This window comes from Dermacentor albipictus, chromosome 4, assembly GCF_038994185.2.
Source record: "Dermacentor albipictus isolate Rhodes 1998 colony chromosome 4, USDA_Dalb.pri_finalv2, whole genome shotgun sequence".
Lineage (NCBI taxonomy): Eukaryota > Metazoa > Arthropoda > Arachnida > Ixodida > Ixodidae > Dermacentor > Dermacentor albipictus.
In genome coordinates, this window is record NC_091824.1 from 83,919,253 (window position 1) to 83,942,235 (window position 22,983).

General features: G+C 48.8%; 1 protein-coding gene and 1 long non-coding RNA gene across 3 annotated transcripts in view; one reads left to right on the plus strand and one right to left on the minus strand.

Moving 5' to 3' along the window:
- The window catches only part of LOC135901178 (uncharacterized), a 273,193-nt gene extending 270,024 nt beyond the window's left edge, over window positions 1-3,169 (plus strand). For both annotated transcript variants that reach the window (XM_065430868.2, XM_065430867.2), the window contains exon 5: window positions 86-3,169. In XM_065430868.2, coding sequence (XP_065286940.1) covers window positions 86-583 — 498 coding nt within the window. In that variant the 3' untranslated portion in view covers window positions 584-3,169. The remainder of the gene's footprint in view (window positions 1-85) is intronic.
- The window catches only part of LOC135901180 (uncharacterized), a 472,757-nt gene that overhangs the window by 444,392 nt on the left and 5,382 nt on the right, over window positions 1-22,983 (minus strand). The window lies entirely within an intron of this gene.

Below are 22,983 nucleotides of genomic sequence, written 5' to 3' on the forward strand. Positions count from 1 at the left end.
TCCCTATCTATCGGCTTTTCTCTCATAATAAAACTACCCTCTGTCTCTATTTCTTTCAAACCTCTGACCCAACCCTACTGCACAGAAATTCAGGCTGTTCGGCAAGAAGAAGTCTCAACCCGCGCAGCTGGACCCGAACTGCCCCCAGTGCAACCCGCACCTTCTGTTAGCCCTCGAGCAACAGCAGAGGCAGCAGCAGCTCTACCTGCAGCAGCAGCAGCGGTTGCAGTACCACCACCAGCTCCAGCAGCACCAGCAGCAGATGCTGGCCAAGGCGGAGGCGATGGCGGCGGGCAGGAGGCAAGGTCGCCGAGCGATGGACGACAGTCCAGGCGCCATCGTCGAGGACTACGGCGACGATGATGACGGTGACGAAATCAAGGTGGTCGCCTCGTCATCCACCATGCGAGAGGGAGGCCCCTCAGCCTCCGCCGCGGGTGGCGCTCGGGTGGCGTGCGACTGCCACAGATGCCAACAAGAGCGCTCCGAGAGGCAGCTCACCGTCGAGCTTCTGCCGATGGACACGCAGGTGCCGCTGCAGAACATGATGCAGGACGCTGGAGTCTTGTGCGCCCTGCTCTAAAAGAAGCAGACCCCGCCCCTGTCCTCGGCATTCTGCGGTGCTGTCCTGGCCGTTACTCCCGCGTGTCATGCATTTATGTGTGCGTGTGTGTGCCACTGTGTAGTCTCATGTGGCACCAGTATTGTATATCACACTCGTGTAAGCGTGTACAGACACGCTGTGGTTTATATTGGGCCAACACCGAGCACAGTTTCATTGTTTCAATGGGCATCAATGTTCGCGTGCATTCTGGTGTCTCGGATGTCGGTGCGTCCGCGAAAGTGCACGAAAAAATCAGATTTTCCCCATGATGTCAAATTCACGTGGTGCTTGAAGGTCCGGTCCGCAAGAAATGAAGCACCGGATGTCACAGTTGCGCACACACCGGGATTCTTTTGCGCACTCATGTGTCACGAAAAGTGACGCTTGAAGAGAGACTAAAGGAAAATATTATGTCAAGCTAGATTGACACATTAGGCTTTTGCAAAAACCAATATGTTTTTCGTAGCGAGAACAGAGTTTTATAAGCGAGAAAATTACTAAAATAGATAATCGGATTGGCGCCACCTGTTGTGGGCTGTAGTAGCTTTCATGTGACGTCAGCAATGGCCGACTTACAGAAGGAGGCGTCGAGGGAGGTCACGTGGTGAACACGTCAACACCTCCGTTTCGGCGCGGGCAGTTCAAGTTGAGGAGCAGTAGCGACACCTTCAGCGGCCATTTTGTACGCAACACAATGACATATTGGCGCAAGGAAAACAATAATGGACTTGTAGAGGAATAACCTATCAATCTAGCTGGACCTAATATTTTTCTTTAATGCCCCTTTCAATATAAAGCAGGCGCGTCACATTCACGTTGTTCTGTTGCCATGAGAGCTAGGAGTACTGGCTGTTCTAATTTGACATGTTCCGCGGTCGACTTTCAAGGCGCAGACGCCTGCGCAGACGCCGCGACAGTCACACATGGTCTTTTGATGGCCTGTACCAGATGATCGTGGCAAACATTCATAAAGGCCACGCCCGGGTGTGGCAATTCTTTTGGGACGCACGCAAATATGTGTGCGCACAATGAGCCATCACTGCAGTGAAGCAAGCTGCGTTGAAAAGATAACGTCGTTGAACGACGGAAATGTCAACTAATGTCTGTAAACCTAACGCCAAATTTTGGCATGAAATAACTAGCTTCATTGGGGCCTCAAAATTACAATGTTGGAGCTAAGTACCTTAGTGTAACTAGCAGATACTACGCTGAAACAAGAAGTTCAAGTTAGCCCTCAACAGAACAGAACATAGAGACACTCGAGATCATGACTCGAGAGATTGTTTACAAAAAGAGAATATTTGCAATTAACTGTAAACTATTGAAGTCGCTTGAACACTATGACTTCGAATGTGTCTGAAAGCTCATTTAAGAAAAGTACTATACGAGTTCGTTCTTGTGCAATAAAAATACAATTCGTGCGCAAAAAAAATAGATAAGTGGTAATCCTAACTGGTGGTGCCCTGGTGAAACAGTCGTCGTACAATACTATTGCCTATTCCCATGTACATGTTGGCCATTCCGAAATCGCGGCTCACCATTGCTTGCACAGTGTATACTCATCCAGCCACGGATCACATGACCAAGCGCTAGATTGTTGCCGTAATATCTCCAGTATTGACAGCGTAATTTCTATTTTAAATTGAATAGGACAATTTTTCACAGGGAAGCTAGGCGCCGCACTATTAGCAGTTCAATAAAAGTTCAAGCAGGCGAATATGCAGCGAATTGCTAAATACAACCTCCATTTTTTGGCCCCCAAACCACAGACAATAAAATAGGCAACGCGTCTTTGAAGACGCGTTGAAGGTTCCGAACAATAACTACACTACATTTGCGACATCACATTCGCGTATAGACTCTGCAGTTCATGTATACCAGAACCGAGGCTGCCGCCTCTATGTGTTGAGGTTCACATGGAAGCACCACACAATTTTTTACCGGCCGCATGGCGCTTGGACTCGTGTAGCATGTTCTTAAAGTCACCTTTTCGCGTTTTATAAATGACCTGAGACGTTGCACTTACCACCAGTCTAGCGCGCACACTGTGTTGACGTAGGACAATTTGTACAGGAAAATCAACAAAATGAATAAAGAGAGATGCCGCAGCGCACGAGCTCCGTGGTAAGCGAATGGTGGTGCACACAACACGATGGTTATGCGTTAAGCTGGTAGAGCAGGGTAAGTAACCCTCAAACTTGGGTAAAGTCTACTTGACAACTGCTTGCAAGAATACCGAGCACACGCGTTCAAGGACGCGTCTCTTCTGTGTCGCGTGGTCTGGAGATTGTTTCAGCTTGTCACGCAAGTATTACCTTTTGTAGTGTTACCGTCCCTCTGATGCGTAGCGAAGAGCCGCAGTTCCATTAGCGAAACCATGGTGAAGCGGTTTTCAATTAATACGTTCAGTACTCGATCGTATATTAAATGCGTGACCAAATTCCGGCCTTCACATAGTATTAAGGCTTTCGAAGTGACGTATCTACAGCGCTTCTGCCTCCAAGAAGAAGCATCCGACACAATAACGTTTACAAGCTAGAGCACATTTCACTTCAACATAAGCCATACGCGACCACGTCTCGACATGGGGACTTCAGTGTGTAACAATAATACACACCTGTTCAGTGAAGTGATGTCCTATCGCGGTTTGAAAAATGTTGTGGGGTATGTTACGATTGCAGGCGGCAGTGCGTAAATTTGTTGTTGTTCTTGTTTCTGTTATTACAAGAACCTGCCCCAACGGCCCGTTAAAAACGCATTGCTGCAATGGTAAGATGATACACAGTGCGAGTCGTGTTCGATTAAAATATATCCAAATTTTTGCCTGTTTACAGAACATAACATAAGCACTTTTGACGGGTCCGGACACTCCAAGGTAGCTTTAACTGTGTGTTTTCTCTCGTGCTCCTCACATATTACGGGTGTCTTGCTGTTACAGAAAACAAGGAGTCCAGCCTCTTCCTACAGTAATCTGGTTGATTACAATCATTGATATGCGCACTGATATAAGCAGCCTCATATTATGTGGACTGCCAAGTGCGAGAGCAATAACTTGCAGTCGTATAGACACTGTAAGACAGCTTATTGACAGCGTAAGAAGCCGTTGTATAAACTGCGAAGAACCACATATGAGGAATAGTGCAAATCTTTTCCTAAGGTGGCTGTCGTTCATTAAGCAATGCAGAGTAGGTTGGAGTAAGGATAGTTTCCTTGCCTGGAAGGCGTGAGAGATGCTGGAGAATGCAAGATTACGTCTGAATCCGTAACATAGTAAAACAAGACTGAAGTAAACGTCGCAACACATTGCGTACTGACCAATGAAAAGCAACACACGGTTTTTTCTGACGCCCTGTCAACAGGCATAGCGCACCACAATATCAGGAGCTGCATCGTATTGTTTTTCCTTCATCGGAGTCGTGCGAGTTTTAAATCGCAGAATTTTGTCATTGCAACAAGAACTGCTGGCCGCGTACGGTCTGTCCAGTCAAAGAAAAATAATTAGAATGTGGCCACTGTGACCGTGTCGAAACACTGTGGAGGAGCTGCGGTTCTGAACACCCGCTTTTATATCTCACATACTCTAGAGCTTGTAGAGGTCTACACACTTCAGACCAAGCCGTTGAGAGCAGTCAAGCGCCGCAGTGTAGCAAGGCCTCAACTCACACGCAATCGTGCTGAGCTAACTACGAACCAAGTTTTCATTACGCTTTCCGCAAAGCTGCACAGCGCATAGCACGCATGTTTAGGCCTCTCAGGGTGCTCAGTTGTCCCATGGTTTACTAATTTACACTTCAGGCTGTAAATATATTTATTGCGTGTAGCAGTGAGCTCACACTACCTCTACTTTGAGCTAAGCAGTCGTCGAAAACTGCGTATTGTTACCATTTAGCGCGCAGCGAAATGTCTGACGCGAGATTTCCACAGCAACAGCTACGAAACCTTATTTCATGCTGTTTTTGTGTCGTCTGTCGCAGCTATCGTCTCGTTTACTTGCCATAACCAGTCAGGAAAGAGGACAACTTCTCTTGTCGCCATCGAGGCTTCGATCTTATATAATGTTAAGGGTGTTAACCTTGGAGGTCACCTGCAACTCTTGACGTGCTAAGAAATCTTTACTGTTCAGCGTGAACTCCAGGTTTCTTCAGTGCTTCCTCTAAAGCTTTCTCAACAAGCCTCTAAGACACGTTGCACGGAAAAACAAATTCTCATCATCGTTTGCTACTTTTGCGTTGTTTTCATTGTGTTGAGAGAACTGACCCCGCCGAGAGAAGCGATCGCACGTTCGACTCCTGCTCAGCGGAGATAACACAGTATCAGCCGCGCGAATACATCTACCTGAATGGCGAGTTGGGCCAGTTGGTTGATATTCATCGTGGAAGTAGTGTTCAGTGCGACAAGATTAAATACGGTCAGAAAAAGAATACAAAAGCACTGACGGCGTGTCAGATCTTTTGTCACCTTATCACGCTGAGTATTGCTTCCACCTTTACGTGCGCAGCCGCGTAATGTAACAATATACAAATGCGCCTCAGTCGTGCATCATTTTAGCACTTACATGAACGGGGATAAAGTCCCTAAGAAAGCCTACTTCTTGATGCGACAGAGATAAGGAAATTAAGAAACGTCGAAGAGGTTGTCCTGAGTTACACCGACAGCTTTCTTCGCTATTATATACGTAACACATATGCGACCAAGCAAGAAACGCATTCAGCACTACGGGGCTGGGATAACGTAACAGTTCTAATGAATTATCATTGGTGACTTATTAGCGGTCTGGGTGATTTATTCGTGGTATCAGCGATTTATCAGAAGCGATTTATCAGTGGTCTGAACGGCGCTCCTCCTATGTGCGCCAGCGAGCAAAATATACTGGCCATAGGTTCGCCGAAAAATAAAAGTTAATTTACTCATGATTCTGACGCGCAAACGCAAATCGACGAGTGTAGTGGAAAGTGCGCAATACCAAATTCGCACTGCAGTCTTTAATTTCAAGTTGCATTCTTAGGCGGAGAGGAAAATCGACCTAATTGAAGATTCCCTGGTCCGCGTACATTTGCTCAGAGGTGTACAGTCTTTGTCAAGCGTATGCGGCCTGCATTGCCTGCGATCGCCAAGCTGACTACACTCGGTTCTTGGGGTGTGCCACCTGTTCTGATGCCTTCAGGAATGAAAAGAACTTTTGAATTCACCATGCAAATGTCCCGCGTCTCAGGTGCGCCACTACGCAGCCTGCATATATGATGACGGCTCGCGCTTTTGACGAAGTATCGTCATCGCTAGTATCGCCTGGTCGTAAGTGATTGAGTGATAACGAATAAGTATAATTGCGTAAAACGAACCGTTACATTGTACAGCCTTGCGTTGTCCGAGGCCCTAAGTAAACACACACCCCATCCCTAGCGCATATTATTCCGCGTGGTCAAAACCCAATTGCTCTGCCGTCTACCTGTTTGCAAGGAATGAAATGAAGTTACAAGTATGTACGCCTCTGAATGACACGGATTCATTTTTTTTCCTTGAAAGCGGGTGTTGTGTGAAAGAAAATACCATGCGTCGAAACGCAAGTGTTTCACGAGACGACCTAAGAGAATGTGTTTGAACGGACCACTCCTCGTGAATGTTGTTTGGCCCACGATAAAGATGTTTAATAAACGTTATCGAGTGCATTTTAGTGACACTGCGAGCTTCATACTTCTTGGAGCCGTGAGTTGAACAAAGGCAAAAGTGTGCGAGCGAGTGCGTATCACATGGTGACCCAATACAGGATGTGAACCATTTGGAATGTAGTTTCATGTATTATATTGAGAAGCGGATGTGCGACTTGACGCTAGTGATGATATTGCCTTTATTTTTGGATAGCACAGAAACAAAATCGTAGTGGGAGAGTGGAAGATCAGACATTTTGATATATAAGCTAATGGGAAGATTGCCGTCAACAAAACAGAATAACAAAAAGAAGCACAGATGCTCATAGATCCAAACGAACTCTTTACTACTTTCACAATGACACACGCTTGGGGGTGTCGGTAATGCATTCATGGCGTAAAGAAAACGAGCACAAGCCCTGCAAGACAAGCGGTGCGCGGCTATGCCGCCCTAGTGTCGCCATTCGCGCACAACAAATTGCCCAACTTTCTCGCCACGCGGACTGGCACATAGCTGAGCCGGCACGAAGCTGCTGAAGGCACCATTCCTTGAGAATGGACGAACAGCCAGGAGAAGTCTGATACAAGTCATCGGAATGACGATGATGATGTGATTAGCCTGTTGCTTACAAACATACACTCACGAACGGCTAACAACACACCTCAAAACTTGAGCACTCTTGTTCCACTAGGAAATTTCGGCTGTAACAAGCGCAATGGCTCCACCGCATCGTGGTGATCAGGAAGCGTCCGTCTTGTATGTACCCATATCTGACAGTGCGCATATGTAGAATGCACAGCCTTTGGTCAACTGGAACATTGTCAACGGCGGGACTGGTTGGCTCTGACAGCTTTGTATGCTATCTGCACGATCAGCGCCGGTTTACTTCACTGTCCTTTATTCAATTTATTTCTATCCTTTCTTTCTATTTTCTTTCCATTCACATTCATCTAATGCGAAGCGTTTATTGGGAACTTCGGGCGTTCCGAGCGTCTTTATCTATCTATCTAGCCTACTACGTCGTGATGTCGTCATGGTCGCTTCTTCAACTCAGAAGGGCCATGTTGCAGCAAGGGCATGCATGCATAACATGAATGACAATACTGACATATTTGTCATGTTATCTATGTCATGACTCAAATGGTATGGATGCAATGATGCTGTCGTGGTCATCGTTCAACTCGATATACAACTGGGTATGACTGACGTGACATGCGTGCATGACCTTGCATGACATTGCATGCATAAATGTAATCACATGAATGACATGCGTGTCATGATATTAATGCCATAAGTTGCTTGGCATGACATTAATGATAAGACATGCACGAGCATGTCATTCCATGTATGTCTTGTTATGCCACGCACGCATGTATCGCCACATGTACCCCAACAGATATCAAGTTAAAAAGATGACCATGATGCCGTCACCACATGTCGTTCATGACAATCACGTCATGGTTTCCAAGCATGTTCTTCGTGTCATGGTATTTAACTTGCAAGCAATTGGAACTCAGATGAATGACATGTCATACATGTAATGACATGAATGTCATTAATGAGATTACTATAATGAATTGACTGACATGACATGCATTTATCTAACGGGATGTATCATGGACATCCATGTGTGACATTAATGACGTATCATGTCCTGTATGTCCTAAAATGACTGGCTTGAGTGCCATGATCTGTATGCCAAGCCATGACATGATTCCCATGAATCTCATCACGCGCATGCATGCAAACACGGCATGAAATTACCGCGACAATAACTTATGCCACTCGAGTGGACCAAGTAGTCTACTAACTTGGGTCGATGACTATGACTGTGTTCGTGATGATCGCTACATCATCATTCCAGCTTCGTAATCCGTCTCTCACGTCTGATTCTCACGCGGCATCTGCGTTCGAGTCAGTTGGCACGCCGAAGAACATCCTGGCATCTCGGTAGCAAAACACCAGGATTTGGGAGCATCCCTCCAAACAGCGAATGGAAAGCAAGGTTCCCACGAGCCTTCATTTCCGAGAGTCGAACTGCAACACGCTGCCTCCTCGTTCCTCCCAAATTTCGTTAGCGGATTTTCACGGTACTTCCCGTCGTTACCAGGCTGCAAACTATAGCTGCAAATGTGGAGGCATGCTCTTTCCTGGGGCGCATAGTGTCCGAGTACGACAACACTGCATCAAATTCCATTAGGGCAACGTAATCAAGGTACCGCCAAGGTGAGCAACTCATCCAAATGGTTATAAAAGGACACGGGACTTCAGGTTGTGCAAGAATATCGCCGCCAAGTAATCCGTTTGTGTTCTCAAGTGATAGCCCGTGCTGCCTTCAGTGAGCACTTAGTTTCCGCGTTTCTTACCCATCTCGCACCTCCAAGCAGTTAGTTCACATCAATTCGACCTTTCGTAGAAGTAATGCAATCATTGTTACCGTCGTCGTTGACTTACTGCTGTTATCGCGCTCAGGCACTATAGGCAGTCCCAGTTCCCTGTGCTCGCATCACGCACAAACACTGAATTCACACAAACACATTAGTCCACCACCTGGTGACGCTCTACGGGATCCCAAACAATGCTGCATTGCGAGCTGCCTGCAAAATGCTTCGCATAACGCTGATTCGCACAATACGTGTAATCTGCATTTTTTTTTCATCTCAGGACACCGACAGGATATATGTCCTCAGCCGAGAGCCAACTTCTGCTACACATGCGGGCGCGATGGAGTCACGGAAGAACACGATTGTCACCCGAAGTGCAAGATTTGCGGCGGAGACCATGAAACGGCAGGCAAGGAATGTAAGAAGAAGCTCCGTAACAACCCGCCTCCCTACCAAGTAAGAAGACAGCAGCTTGACAACGCTCGCGCCCGAGAGAATCACTGGAGCTCGAGCACCGAAGACTTCCCCGCGCTGGTTACCACCTCGGACAGCTCACGGGGGCCCTCGCCTCGACAAAGACCTAGCCGGAGCCGCTCTCGCTCTATCCTAAGATCGGGCTCTACATCCCGCTCTCGGTCACGGTCTCGCTCCGTTAGGCGAATCACTTACGTCGCCGCGGCGAACGGAAGCGGCGCCTCGAATTCCTCACGCAACCCGGGCAGTTCGGGCGAGACAGCGACGATACGGACTCTCGAACATAAAGTACAGAATCTACAGAGGACGATACGACAGCAACCGGTAGCCGAGTGCAACACGCCAGAACTCGAGGGAGAAGTAGCGAAGAGAGTAGAAGCAAGCGTACTAAAACAGGTAGAAGCTAGAATAATGAAGCGGGTAGACGAACGGCTGCAAGCACATGAAGCGAAGATTCTTGACCTTGTTGAACGACGCCTTCAAGTCTTCGAGGAAACCCTCACTACAAAACTTCTCGCATCAGCAGACAGAACCATACAGACAGTGGTAACTAAAATCTTGGAAAAGGTAGAGCCACTAACCCGTACGGTCACCACACTCGACGCCAAACTGGATGGCTTCATGGCACAACAACACAACTTCATGACATATGCTTACAAGAATTTCGTGACTCATGAACATCTGGCGGAGCAGTTAGGAACCAAACGCAAAGGACGAAAGACAGCACGAGTGGAATCCGCAGAGGATTCTAGCTCGACAACACCAAACCACCTACTCCAGGTGGAGGACAACTACCAACATGGCGGCTCCCCAACGTAGACATACCGAGCAGCTTCCCACCCTCCGCATTTAGCACTGGAATTGCAGATCCTATAGACCCCGCTCAGCCAACCTGCAAGAATATCTCAAAGCAAACAATCCGGACATGATCGCGCTACAGGAAACCAACACCATGAAAATAAAGCTCCCCGTCTACAACACTATGGCACAGACTGCCCGCACCGCAATTCTTGTCAAGAAGACACTAACTGCACAGCCTCACGAAATTGAAGACACTGAAATCGAACACACCATAGTGGAGGTGTTGCCGACTCGCAAGAATCAACAGAGCCTATACCTGGCCAATCTCTACAGCCCGCCGCGGGAGCAGCTACTCCACTATGACCGCTTCGTCCGGGACCCTCGCAAGAACGTAAACGGCAACCGGCTGGTTGTAGTAGGGGACTTTAACGCCCCACACGCGGCCTGGGGCTACCCCAATACCACCAAGAAAGGGGCACGAGTTCACGACGCCTCACAGCAGCACGGTCTTACGTTATGGAATGACCTGCTCCAACCCACCCGAGTGGGCAACAGCGTGTCGAGGGACACCAATCCTGATCTCACGTTCACTCGAGACGTGCGAAAGGCCACGTGGACCCGACTCCCGGACACGCTAGGGAGCGATCACCACATAATTCAAATCGAGGTTGAACAATCCCACCGCGCGCCCAAGACAGGAAAGGCACGACTCACTGACTGGAACGCGTATAGGAATGAGCTTGACAACGATTCGGACATCAAAGACATTAAAGCATGGCTGAATGGTATCGTAGGGGCGGCTGACGGCCACACCAGGATGATTCAGCTGGACGAGGACAACCCGGCGGTCAATAACCACTTACTGCACTTATGGGAGGCTCGGCGATCGCTCCTCAAACGATGGCGACGCCAAAAGCTCAACCGCAAGCTCCAGCGCCGAATTGCCCTATTAAGCATGCAGGCACAGGAGTACGCTGAACAGCTAGCGAGCCATAACTGGCGATCCTTCTGCGACCAGCTTCAAGGGACCCTCAGCACAAAGAAGACTTGGCATATACTTCGAGCCCTGGTCGACGACACCCACACCAAAACCCAACAAAGACATACAATTCACCGACTAATCCACAACTATAGCGGCACAGAGGATCAGCTACTCCAAGAACTTCAGACGAAGCTACACGGCTCAGCTAACCCTCAAACCACTACCACCAACCTTTCCACCCCCACGGAGTACCAAGGAGCGCCGAACGAAGAGTTAGATCGGCCTTTCACACAGGCAGAGTTACAGGCGGCCCTCTCTAGGCTAACACGCAATACGAGCCCGGGCAAAGACAGAGTCACCAACAAGCACCTTCGACAGCTACCTCCTCGGGCGCTGACGGCTCTCCTTCGGTACTATAACGACTGCTGGATAAAGGGCGAGCTACCAACAGCCTGGAAACACTCGGAGGTAACCATGGTACCCAAGCCAAACAAACCCATCTCCATCGCAAATCTCCGCCCCATCTCACTTACATCCTGCACCGGGAAACTGCTTGAACACATGGTCAACGAGCGGCTCACCACACATCTCGAGGAAAACGATCGCTATCCACACACCATGTTCGGCTTCCGCCAGATGCTCTCCACGCAGGACGTCCTCTTCCAGCTAAAGGAAGATATTCTTGACCATTTGAGCAAACACAGCAAGTCTTCCATTCTAGCTCTAGACGTAAAGGGCGCCTTTGATAACGTGAGCCATGAAGCCATTCTCCGTAACCTAGAAGATATCGGCTGCGGTGCTAAAACATACGCCTACATGCGCGCTTTCCTCACCAACCGTACGGCCACGGTGGGGATTGCCAACCTCCGGAGCAAGGCATTTGACCTATCTAACAGGGGTACGCCACAAGGTTCGGTAGTCTCGCCACTCCTCTTCAACGTGGCCCTCCTCCAACTTCCCCGCCTTCTAGACACCGTCCCAGGGATACTCCATGCTCTATATGCAGATGACATCACACTGTGGACGAGAGGCGCGAGCACGGGCGAACAGGAGGCCCGTCTTCAGGAGGCGGCCAACATCATCGAACGGTACCTCAACACCTGCGGCCTCCACTGTGCCCCAGATAAATCTGAGCTGTTAGTACTCGGGGCACGCACTCGGGGCCGGCCCCCAAGCCACGACGCACCGGACCCACAAGTCCTTCTTCAGGGAGTCCCGATACCGAAGGTCGACTCACTTCGTATTCTCGGAGTCCATATACACAAGGACGGGTCCGGCTGCGCCACACTCCCTAGGCTACACAACACCGTGGCACAGCTTACTCATCTGATACGACGGGTGGCCAATCGCCGCAATGGCCTCAAAGAGCACGACACCTTGCAAATGGTACAGGCCCTCCTTTACAGCCGCATTACATACGGAACTCCTTACCTCAACCTGAAGACAGCCGAGAAACAAAAGCTAAACCTCCTAATACGAAAGGCCACGAAGCTCGCCCTAGGACTGCCGACAACCGCCTCCACTGACCGATTGCTTCGCATGGGAGTTCGCAACTCCTGGGAAGAACTCGCGGAAGCGCACCTCATCAACCCGATCGAGAGACTCAAGCTAACAACCACAGGCCGAGCAGTCCTCCGACGCACAGGATACGTAACCAACCCAGAACATGATGGCGAATGTAAAGAAAAGGTCACGTCGAAGATCCGAGAATGTCTACAAGTTCTTCAGATACCTCGAAACATGCATCCAGAACACCATCGAGGCAGACGGCTCGCCAGAGTAAACGCCATCAGACGCAAGCACCATAACAACCCGCAGGCGCGCTACGTGGACGCAGCCAAGTATCCGGGCCGAAATGCCTTCGCCATCAGCGTCACAGACCACAAGGGTACGACACTGGCGTTGGCGACCATCCTCGCCAAACGAGCCGACACAGCTGAGGAGGCCGCTATAGCACTCGCCACCCATACAAGCGAGCATGCCATAGTGGTCTTCACCGACTCTCAAACAGCGGCACGTAACTACATGAAGGGCGGGATCTCTACAAAAGCGATCAAGATACTGAAACGTGGCGACACTCCTCCCCCCTACACCTGCATCATGTGGGTTCCGGGACACGAGGGACTCGAGGGGAATGAAGCGGCACCCACCGCGGCCCGCGCAAGCGTCCACCGGGCCTCCCCGCACGAGATTCTAGGCTTGTCCCACCCACCCAAATCAGCGGAGGAAACGGCAACAATACCGCTAATTTATCAAGCACTGCTGCAGCACTATCGCCTTGAACGCAGGGTATACCCTCCACCACATCCAAAACTAACGAGAAACGAAGGCACTGACTACAGGCGACTCCAGAGCAATACCTTTACCCATGGAAGCTTACTGCATCATTTCCACCCGACGCTATACAGCTACACCTGTCCAGACTGCAACGTGCCAGACAGCCTGGCGCACCTCCTACTGCAATGCAAGAAAACCCGAGAAACTACCACAGCGGCACAACTAGTAGCCCCAGCAGACGAAGACCCAAACCTCCTCGCTGAAAGGTGGGAGGCTGCGATCTCGAAGCCTGACCTGGTCGACCAGCGCGAACTCGTCGCCCGGGCCCGGAGGGCGATCCAAGCCAGAGGGTTCCTGGAATAAGGGACCCTCCCACCTTGAGTGACAAGTCACTGATTCAAATAAAGGTTTCGTTCTCTCTCTCAGCACAGTAGTAAACTGGGACCATCTCTGGTCTAACCTGTCCAATTTTCACTTCGCTTCTCCGTGTTTATAACGCACATGTCAAAAAGCAAATCACCCTTAGGCACCCCTGCGTGGATGAATGTGGAAGCACTGCGGCGTTTTCCCGATGATGACTCATTTTGCGAAACGTAATGGTATTGCTTTCACATTGCCTTGCATCATTCCTCGCATCACGTGCCTCGGCCTCGTTCGCGTACTTGTGTGGACGTCCAAAGGAGCATGGCGCAGCTACTAACTTTTATTAAAAGTCAAAGGTTCGCCCATCGGAGAGCACAGCAGAACTCACTGATACCACCGTAACGACCGGCAGTGGGCCAGTGTCGTCAGCGCCTTCGCAGAGGGAGGGGCGCTATGGGAACGCTGGCATGATGAGCAGCATCGGAGCTAGCTGTTGAAGAAGACGCCGACGAACGCGCGAGCAGTATAGCACGAGCGCGTTTCTGTGAACATTTGACGTTTTGTACCATCTACGGCCACGGTGCTGCATTTTCCGCTCCATAAGTCACATAGTGTTTTCGTATTAATAACAAAAGTAGTCTGGGGTGATATAGGAGCAGGTGTGTTTAGCCTGGCGACCTAAGCCAGCATTTAATCCTTCTGTAGCACCTTTTTCAGGCTCTGCAATTTGTAACCAAAAGTCAAAGTCCAAGGTCGAGAATAAACATAAGAATAAGGCGCAATATTACTCTTCAGACGATCTGTTCATCTTCTGGAGACACTAGACGCCGTACACAATCATGTGTAATTTCTATTCTTTTCGTCATGGCATCAAGTAATACGTTTCACTCCATAGTATAATGCCGGCAGGATCATATGAAATTATACGTATCGCTCTGCCCGTCGGAAGCAGCACAAAGGGAAGAATACAATTCCAAAATGACCGAGGTGGTGCGTATGCTGAACCCACCCGGAGGTAACTAAAGAAGAGACCTCCTGGTGGACCCACGTTCCCAACACACGCCATGCATGGTCGTTTCGAACATCGCTAACGAGTGTTACAAAGGCGTGGTGCGTACTCAGAAGCCGGGCTACGAAGCTGCTGCCATTTTAGCGACAGGCTTCAAGGAGGTGACCCACAGCGCTCAGGTAAGCACGCGCATGATTTATTTTTTTCATTGTTCTCGTACTTTCCTCCTGGCACAATATTAGTGCGACCATTAGTGAGGCTTCAAGGAAGTGACCCACAGAACTCAGGTAAGCACGTGCATGACTTGGTTCATCTTGTCATTACTCTTGTAGTTTCCTCCTGGTACAATATTATTGCGAACATTAGTGCACGTGCGCCCTAGTTTATCAGTTGCGCCTTAGTGTACAGCTATAACGAAGGCAGAAGCAAATGCAACCGCATGATAGGAGACGGGGGACGTTTCCGAGTGCCAGAACATCAACGGAATTGTATTGGTTGCCTCGCCGCGCCAACAATTCCTCTCCTTGTCTACATTCGTTACTGAAGATGATCAGGTACTGCATAACAATAAATAAAAGATGGGCAGAATCCATTCACGATTATTGCCTAAGTTATACGAGAGCATGCGCACGACACACACATGCGCACGCACGCACGCACGCCCGCAGATACTTTATTCAACTGCCAGTACACTATTGTTCACTTGACCTGTTTTACTCAAGACAGCTATAACGCGACACCGCGTGCTGAAATATGACACGGACAACTCCGCGCCGCTTAACAACTCTTAGCGTGGCATCGGTGAAAGATGTACTCCACGCCATGTTAAAAGTTGTACGTCGCATACTCCAGCGCAGTGCTGAACCCATTGTTTCTTCCAAATTGAAGTTCAGTTCAATGAATGTTAGCTTGGACATTTACGACCTAACAGAGTTTAAACCGTACAACCTCTTTATCTACTTGCATGCCATTCCCACTCATTTAAGTGCAAGAAATGCTTGTAGTTTTCTGTGCTTCGAAGCGCAAACACCGTGCTTTCCAGGTCCTTTTCAGGCCATCGATGTATGATGTATTGGATAGTGTCTGTGCAATTCTCGCCTAGAGCGTTAAACTGGCTAAAATAAATAGCACTTAAGAAAGGTTATCTATGCGTCCAGGATAGCTACTCGCTTACTACGTTGCTGGCCTGGGTTCAATACATCGCAGCGGACCAAATTTTCATAATTTATTTTTTTACGTGGTCATCGTTTCGAGGACAGGCGGACGGATGGACGGACGGACGGACGGACCAACCGACCGACTCACCGACTCACCGACAGACCACAGTGGGTGGGGTTAGCAAAGAATGCTCTCGCATTAAAAACTCGCTACGTTCACCACTGTGCAAGAAGTTGTGCTCCAAGGAATCAGTGCTGCTGAGATCAATACAGAAACCCCGGCCACGGCGGCCGTATTTCGATGGGGGCGAAATGCGAAAACCTCCGTGCACTTAGATTTAGGCGCACGTTAAAGAACCCCAGGTGGTCGAAATTTCCGGAGTCCTCCCCTACGGCATGCCTCATAACCAGAAAGTAGTTTTGGAACGTAAAACCCCATAATTTAATTTTAAATCTGTATAGAATGAAGTAGAAAGAGGATATGCGCGGACCGTCAACTAACCATATATTTTGTGGAAAGTTAATGTAAATTGACAGACGATGCCCATTTCACACGGAACGAATCTTGAAACGTGGCCTCCATGGTACTAACCCTCACCAGCCCTGCCCAGGTTCTCTAGTCGCGTTGTTTATCATTGTACACGTACTTAATACTTCTTTAGGCGAAACAAGAAATTAAATTGACTTCATACTTTGTGCTAATACCAGCATAGTGCAGGATCTAGAAGTGATAGGTAGGGTAAACTGCAGTGATCATAGGTTAGTGAGGGCTAGGATTCACCTCAATTTTAAGAGAGAAAGAGCAAAATTAGTCAAGAAGAAGCAGGTCAACCTAGATACAGTAAGGGTAAAAGCAGACAAATTCAGGCTGGTACTTGCAAACAATTATGCAGCCTTAGAACAGAGAGATGATGACGACATAGAGCTAATGAATAAAACCGCAACTAGGCTGGCTTCAGAGGCAGCAATTAAAGTGGGAGGCAAGGCACCAAGGCAACCAATATGTAAGCTCTCCTAAGTAACAAAGGACCGAATAAAGAAATGACAAAGAATGAAAGTGTCCAACTCAAGAGATAAGATAGTATTCGCGGAACTGTCAAAACTGATTAACAAGGCGAAAATAGGTGATATTCGAAACTATAACGTGAGAAGGACTGCAGAAGCCGTAAAAACTGGATGCAGCCTGAAATCAGGGAGAAAGAAACTTGGCATAGGACAAACTAAGATGTATGCACTGAAAGATAAGCAGGGTAATATCATCAGAAATCTCGAAGATATGGTAAAAGAAGCGGGAGAATTTTATACTGACGTGCACAGTACCCAGAGGAGTCAGGATACCTCCATTATAAACAGTAATGACAGGATACAGAAACTCCTCCTACAGCTAGCGATGAAGTCAGAAGGGGGCAAAACATGCAAGACATGAAACTAGGAACAGCGGCAGGAGAAGATGGAATAACAGTCAATTTAATCAAAGATGGAGGAGACATGATGCTTGGAAAACTGACGCCTCTTTATACGAAGTGTCTATCGACTGCAAGGGTCCGAGAAAACTGGAAGAATGCAGACATTATACTAATCCGCAAAAAGGGAGACGTTAAAAAATTGAAAAATAATAGGCCCGTGAGCTCACTCCCAGTATTATATAAAATATTTACCAAAATAATCTCCAATAGAATAAGGGCAACACTGGACTTCAGTCAACCAAGGGAACAAGCTGGCTTCAGGAAGGGATACTTTACAATGGATCACATCCATGTCATTAATCAGGTTACCGAGAAATCCGCAGAGTACAATAAGCCCCTCTATATGGCTTTCATAGGTTGCGAAAAGGCATTAGATTCAGTAGAGATACCAGCAGTTATAGAGGCATTACATAATGTTCATTGCAGCAACGCTGCCGCCTCACAATGTACCTTTAGCAACTCGCCCAGTTTTCTATTATGATCCTTCAAGAAACAAAAGAAATTAGAACGTTCAGGAAGTCACTGGGCCATAGCAAAAAAAAAACGGGGTAGGTTGTAAAGTGCGTGCTTTCACTACGCCTACAGTACTGCCCACACTGACCCACACAGAAGACAGAAGCAAGGATGGTCTAATAATCCTGCGTCGGGCGACAGTTGTCAATGTAATGGGGGTCTTTGCCTAACAGCACAATATAATTTTGCAGCTCTAGGACTAAACAAGTCAGTTGCAGCTATGGCGAAGCGGGCAAGCAAGCGCTGCTTGCCTTCTTATACCGTCATCAGCATCGTGGTCAGTGGTATTAGAGCCTGAAACGATCATATGGGAATACGGCGTGTCATGTTCACGCGTTATGTTCAGAAAGAGTTTATTTCAATGAGAGACTGTACGAGCAATGAGTCAAAATCACGGCCCAAATCCACCAGCACGGTAACATATACACAAAACGAAGCATTGCTACACGGCACGTTTTCAAAGTAGTGCCGGACTCCTCACTCACTAACATAGACACACGGAAACGCACAGTTACACATAAACTAATTGTCACATATATAAAATTATGTTGAATATATACACACTGTAAGCAATGGTTATGTACAATGATGATGTAACAGAGACACTTTACGTAATATTGTAGTGATGTTATGAGATGCGTAATACAAAAATGATCATGTATACGAGAGCGCGCGCAAACAGAAATCACGATCACCTATGCACCATTCAATGAACACTTTTGATTCCCTGGTTACAAGACCAAGGCTGGTCGAAAATTAAGCCATACGCGTACACCAGCCATTGTTACGGTTGGCTTCTAGCACCCCGTGCAAAGTGAATTCTCGACCACCATACCTCATCCAAACGAAGCGTGACTTCCTAATTCGCCATGGTTGTCTCGAGTGTATGCCGGTCTGGCGGACGCCCCGCAGTGTTTACAGGCCCCTTTTGTGTGTTTGCGACTTTAGAGGGACCCTTTCCTCGAACTGTCGAGCTCTACAGGAGAACTTCCGCCAACCAGCAACGCGCAAAAGAGAAGAATAAGCGTCTATAATCCCAGAACTGCAGGCTTGGTATCTACGGAGGCGGGACGCTCTTTCCCTGCTGCAGGCTTGGTATCTGCGGAGGCAGGACGTTCTTTCCCTGCTGCAGGCTTGGTATCTGCGGCGGCAGGACGTTCATCCACAAACCAGACTCTGTGCCTGTCACGTGACGTCGACGGGAGCAAGATCCCTCCCACGATTTTAGAGAACCTATTTAAGGGGCTCCGACATGTACTCTTAGATCACTTCATTCTCTTTTTATCATGTTTCACCAACCTTTGAATAAACCGTTCAAGTTTCACACTAGAAATCGTCTCGTCCTTGCCTGGTCGCCATGGTCTACCGGATGCCTACAGCCCGCCTACAACGCCACGCCACCCAATAGTAACGTCAGTCGAGCTTCGATAAACAGGAGTCGCTACAAATTGGCAGCAGTACGATACACTACACTGGTGTACGCAACACCACCGACAGGAAACGGCATGATCACTGTCGAAGGAACTCCTCTTCCCCAAGGAAGAACAACTTCTCCGACAGAAACGACAGTAGTTCAGAGTAGTTCCTCTCCAGAAGTGGAAACAGGCGCGTCAGCGATATCCCGCGGCAACTACCTCGCACCTATTACGCCATAGACAAAAGGCACCCGCAGCAACTAAACGTCGCGCGAGGTGGCCACGTGAGCAGCGACCAGATGTAATAAAGCGTTGAACTCCAAGGCCACGGAAACCAGTATGCACGGTCCTCCAAGATAACCTGGCAATGACGCATTGCAGCCGCACATGTTTATTGGATTCCTGAAGGGGGACATTGGGGCACAGCGAAGATGGGCTTACGTTGCACCGCTCTAACCTGTCACGAGTTGGAAGCACTTGCCACCCTAAACGCCACATGAAGTCGCGTAGGTGGCCAGACAGAAATGACGCCGTCATCGCACCCCACGACACATTACTGAAACGTGCGCGGCGCGCTGGGGGGACTAGAAGAAGCAGTAAGGCCGACATTGTATCCACAACACGGTTTTCGAGAACGTCTACGAAAGGACATACCTATTGTACGTGGCGATAAAATGCCACGGCCGTGAAGTAAAACGCGGGTGTACTTGTGGTCTGCGATTTAGGTGCACGCCCGGTAGCATGCAACGAATTTTTGCGCCAAGGAAATAGCAGGCGAGTTCACGAACAGGACGCTGATCACCCTGTCACAGGTGAAGCAGAAATTGCAGAGCAAACAGCCGGCTGCCGACAGGCACGGATGGTAACGTGAACCCAGTGTGATTGGCCAAGTGCCACACGACAACCCAGTTCTGTACTGCCCGACCAGAAGGAACCAAGACGGGACGGCAGGGACCTATAGTAACCCGTGATGGTGGCTGTTCAACATGGCAAACGTACCACACCGGGCCGCAAAATACAGACTTTTGCACGCGGAAACGGGTACTTTGGCGTGTCTGTGGTGAACCAATGAACAAATAACGACATTTAGAAAAAGAATTTAGCGCAGCACTTGAAATGTTTTCGTACCCAGTGAAAATTTCCAAGGCAACGGCTTAAGCTATCTTCATTCCTGGGATAAAATGCGATGGCATCAGCGAAGGCTGTCACCTTCACAGCACCCCTACCAGACAGTGGGAGACCGCAGGCGTAAGGGTCTCTCAGTACCCAGAGCAGAAATGGCTCAAGGCTGAGCGCAAAGAGTACTGGGAACAGAAGGCACTCTTGACGAACACCACGAGTAACGGGAAATGGTGCACTTTCCCAACCATCAAGAAACAATCTACTTTGGATATTTAAATGGGTATTCGTAATGAGTTCAACAAAATTTGATGAAAAGCCAAACGAGGTCCGTACATTGAATATGTAGCGGCTTTCAAGGCGATCGAATGCCTTTTCTTTATCTAGTGAAACTAAGATACCACGTGCTGACCTGGTCAGCGTGTACGTCACTACGTCGCGCCTAACGAACGAGAGACTATGTACCTCTCAGCCAGGGCCGGGGCATGCCTGATGGTGCCCTATTAAGAAAGACATCAGACTTCCCAAGCATCTAGTGACAACCGCTGTGAAGGTTTTGTAGTCAACGTTGAGAAACTTGATTGGCGTCCATTCATTCATTCACATTCACAAAACTTTATTAGTGTCCTGAAGCCCGGTCTTTTCAGACCGAGGCGGGCCGCGTCCACGTCGGCACCGCCAGGCCGAGCCTTATGGCGTCATCGTGGACCCTCTGGACAGCCCGTAGCTGATCTTGATATGAAGAGCTTGATATCATCTTGTGCCAGTAAAGCCATTTTTCTTCGGGGTCGGTGAGAGTCGCGGGACAGTCCGCCAGTATGTGTCTGATGTCAATGATGCCATCGCACACGTTACATTCTTTCCTAGTTTCTCTTTCGGGGCGAATTTTATTTATGAAATACGGAGTGGGGTACGTCCCGGTTTGCAGTAAACGTAGCGTGACTGCCTGAGCCCTGTTCAATTTTACGTGTGGCAGTGGGAAATAATTATAGATCGCGCTGAGGTATCAGCACAATACGACCATGGCGAAAACTACACGGGAATTCAACGTTCTCAAAGAAGCGGCTAACGAACACGAGAGTGGTACCAATGCCATCGCGTATTTGCAGGTTTAGAAAAAATTGGCTGCGACTTAGCTCAGCTAACGCTGTATATGCAAATGGAAAGCTTGGTTTAGCCTTGGTTAATCTTTGATTTAGCTGTAATTATTGTACTTAGGTATACAATCACGTTGAGCCTGTTATGACGGTTATGCTTTAGGTCGGTGGCTGGACATGACTGATTAGGCTTAGGTATACACGCCTCGTTCGACGGTGCGACGCCTGTTGTGCCATAGCGAAAGCGCAAACGCCAGACATACAAAGAGACGCCGCGAACATGCGCAACGACGAAGCACTAACGGACAGGGCGCGAACGCGGTCGCTACATTGATCTCGACGGTGCGAAGCCTGCTGCATTGCGGACCCTCTCCAGTGAAGCAGCTGGCCGGGCGATATCCGCGGAATGGTCAGGCGCCGCTTGGCGACAACGGCTCAAAGCCTCCCGCTCCCGCGCAACGCACAGAGAAGACGGCCCGGCATCACTCTCATCCATGGCCAAGCTCGCGCTGACTAGCGAGCGCGTTGCTCCTCTTAGCCACTGCAGGCTACAGTGGCTAGAGCCAGGCGCGCGGGGAGTCGCCTGGTAAGGCGGTGATGCAGCTGCGGAGAGCGCATGCGACAAGACTGCGGTGGCGGCCGAACTCGGCACGGCGAGTCACGTGATGTGTTGCCAAGGCTACGGCGCAGCTGCGGTCAAATGAAGGTCAAATAGCTGGTGACGGCGAAACTCGTCTCGACGCGTTAGTACACCAAGATAAATTTTACTCCACAGACACTCATGACTGTAAGCCTTATACAGTGCGAATATCAGAGTTACAATACAGATCGAATACAATACAGTTCAAAAATGGCTGTGGCTTAGGTAAGGTTAAGCCCAGGATGCGAAGCATACTAGCCTTTATTTTAGTTGTTGAACCACTGTTTAGCTTGGTGAACTGCTGTTGCTTGGCTATATTTGGTTCGGCTAGACGAAGAAACAACTCATGCGTTACTCTGCTTCGCCTTGGACGTCCCGCATTGGACGCGGTGAGCGTCGAGCAACGCAGCGTTCGGCGCGGCAACGAAATGTGTGCCTGAGCAAGCGACGCACGCCTGAGCCTTAGAAACAGCTCGTTTCTAAGGCAACACCGCATTCACTAGAGGCGCTTTTGTACCGCTTTGAAGCATCGTACTCGTGGCTCAGTGGTAGCGTCTCCGTCTCACACTCCGGAGACCCTGGTTCGATTCCCACCCAGCCCATCTTGCAAGAGTTGAGCCAAAGCCACTTCTCCTCTGTCGTGACGTCACGGTGTCACGTGGTTTCAAGGCGACACCGCCGCGCCTGAGGAGCTGGGTTGAGCTCTCGTAATATGCTTCGCATAATATAGTTCACAGTTGAAGTACAATTGAATGGACCTGTGCAGAACTTCATGACAGTTCAAGTTGGCCATAACACAGAAGGATGTGAAGCTTTTGCTTTACACTCTAAGAAAAATGTACACCCTATGAGTCGTATCTTACCACACAATAATAAAGGTAATCTGTCTTGTCCGCATTTCCTTTTTTTAACGCTGCAAGCCCGGTACTTCCCAGTAACGAACGGCATGCGCGTTATCAGCATGACATAGCATTGCCGACAGGAAAGTAACAGGCACGACGTTTTCAAGAAAGGAACCGCATGTGTGTATGTATTA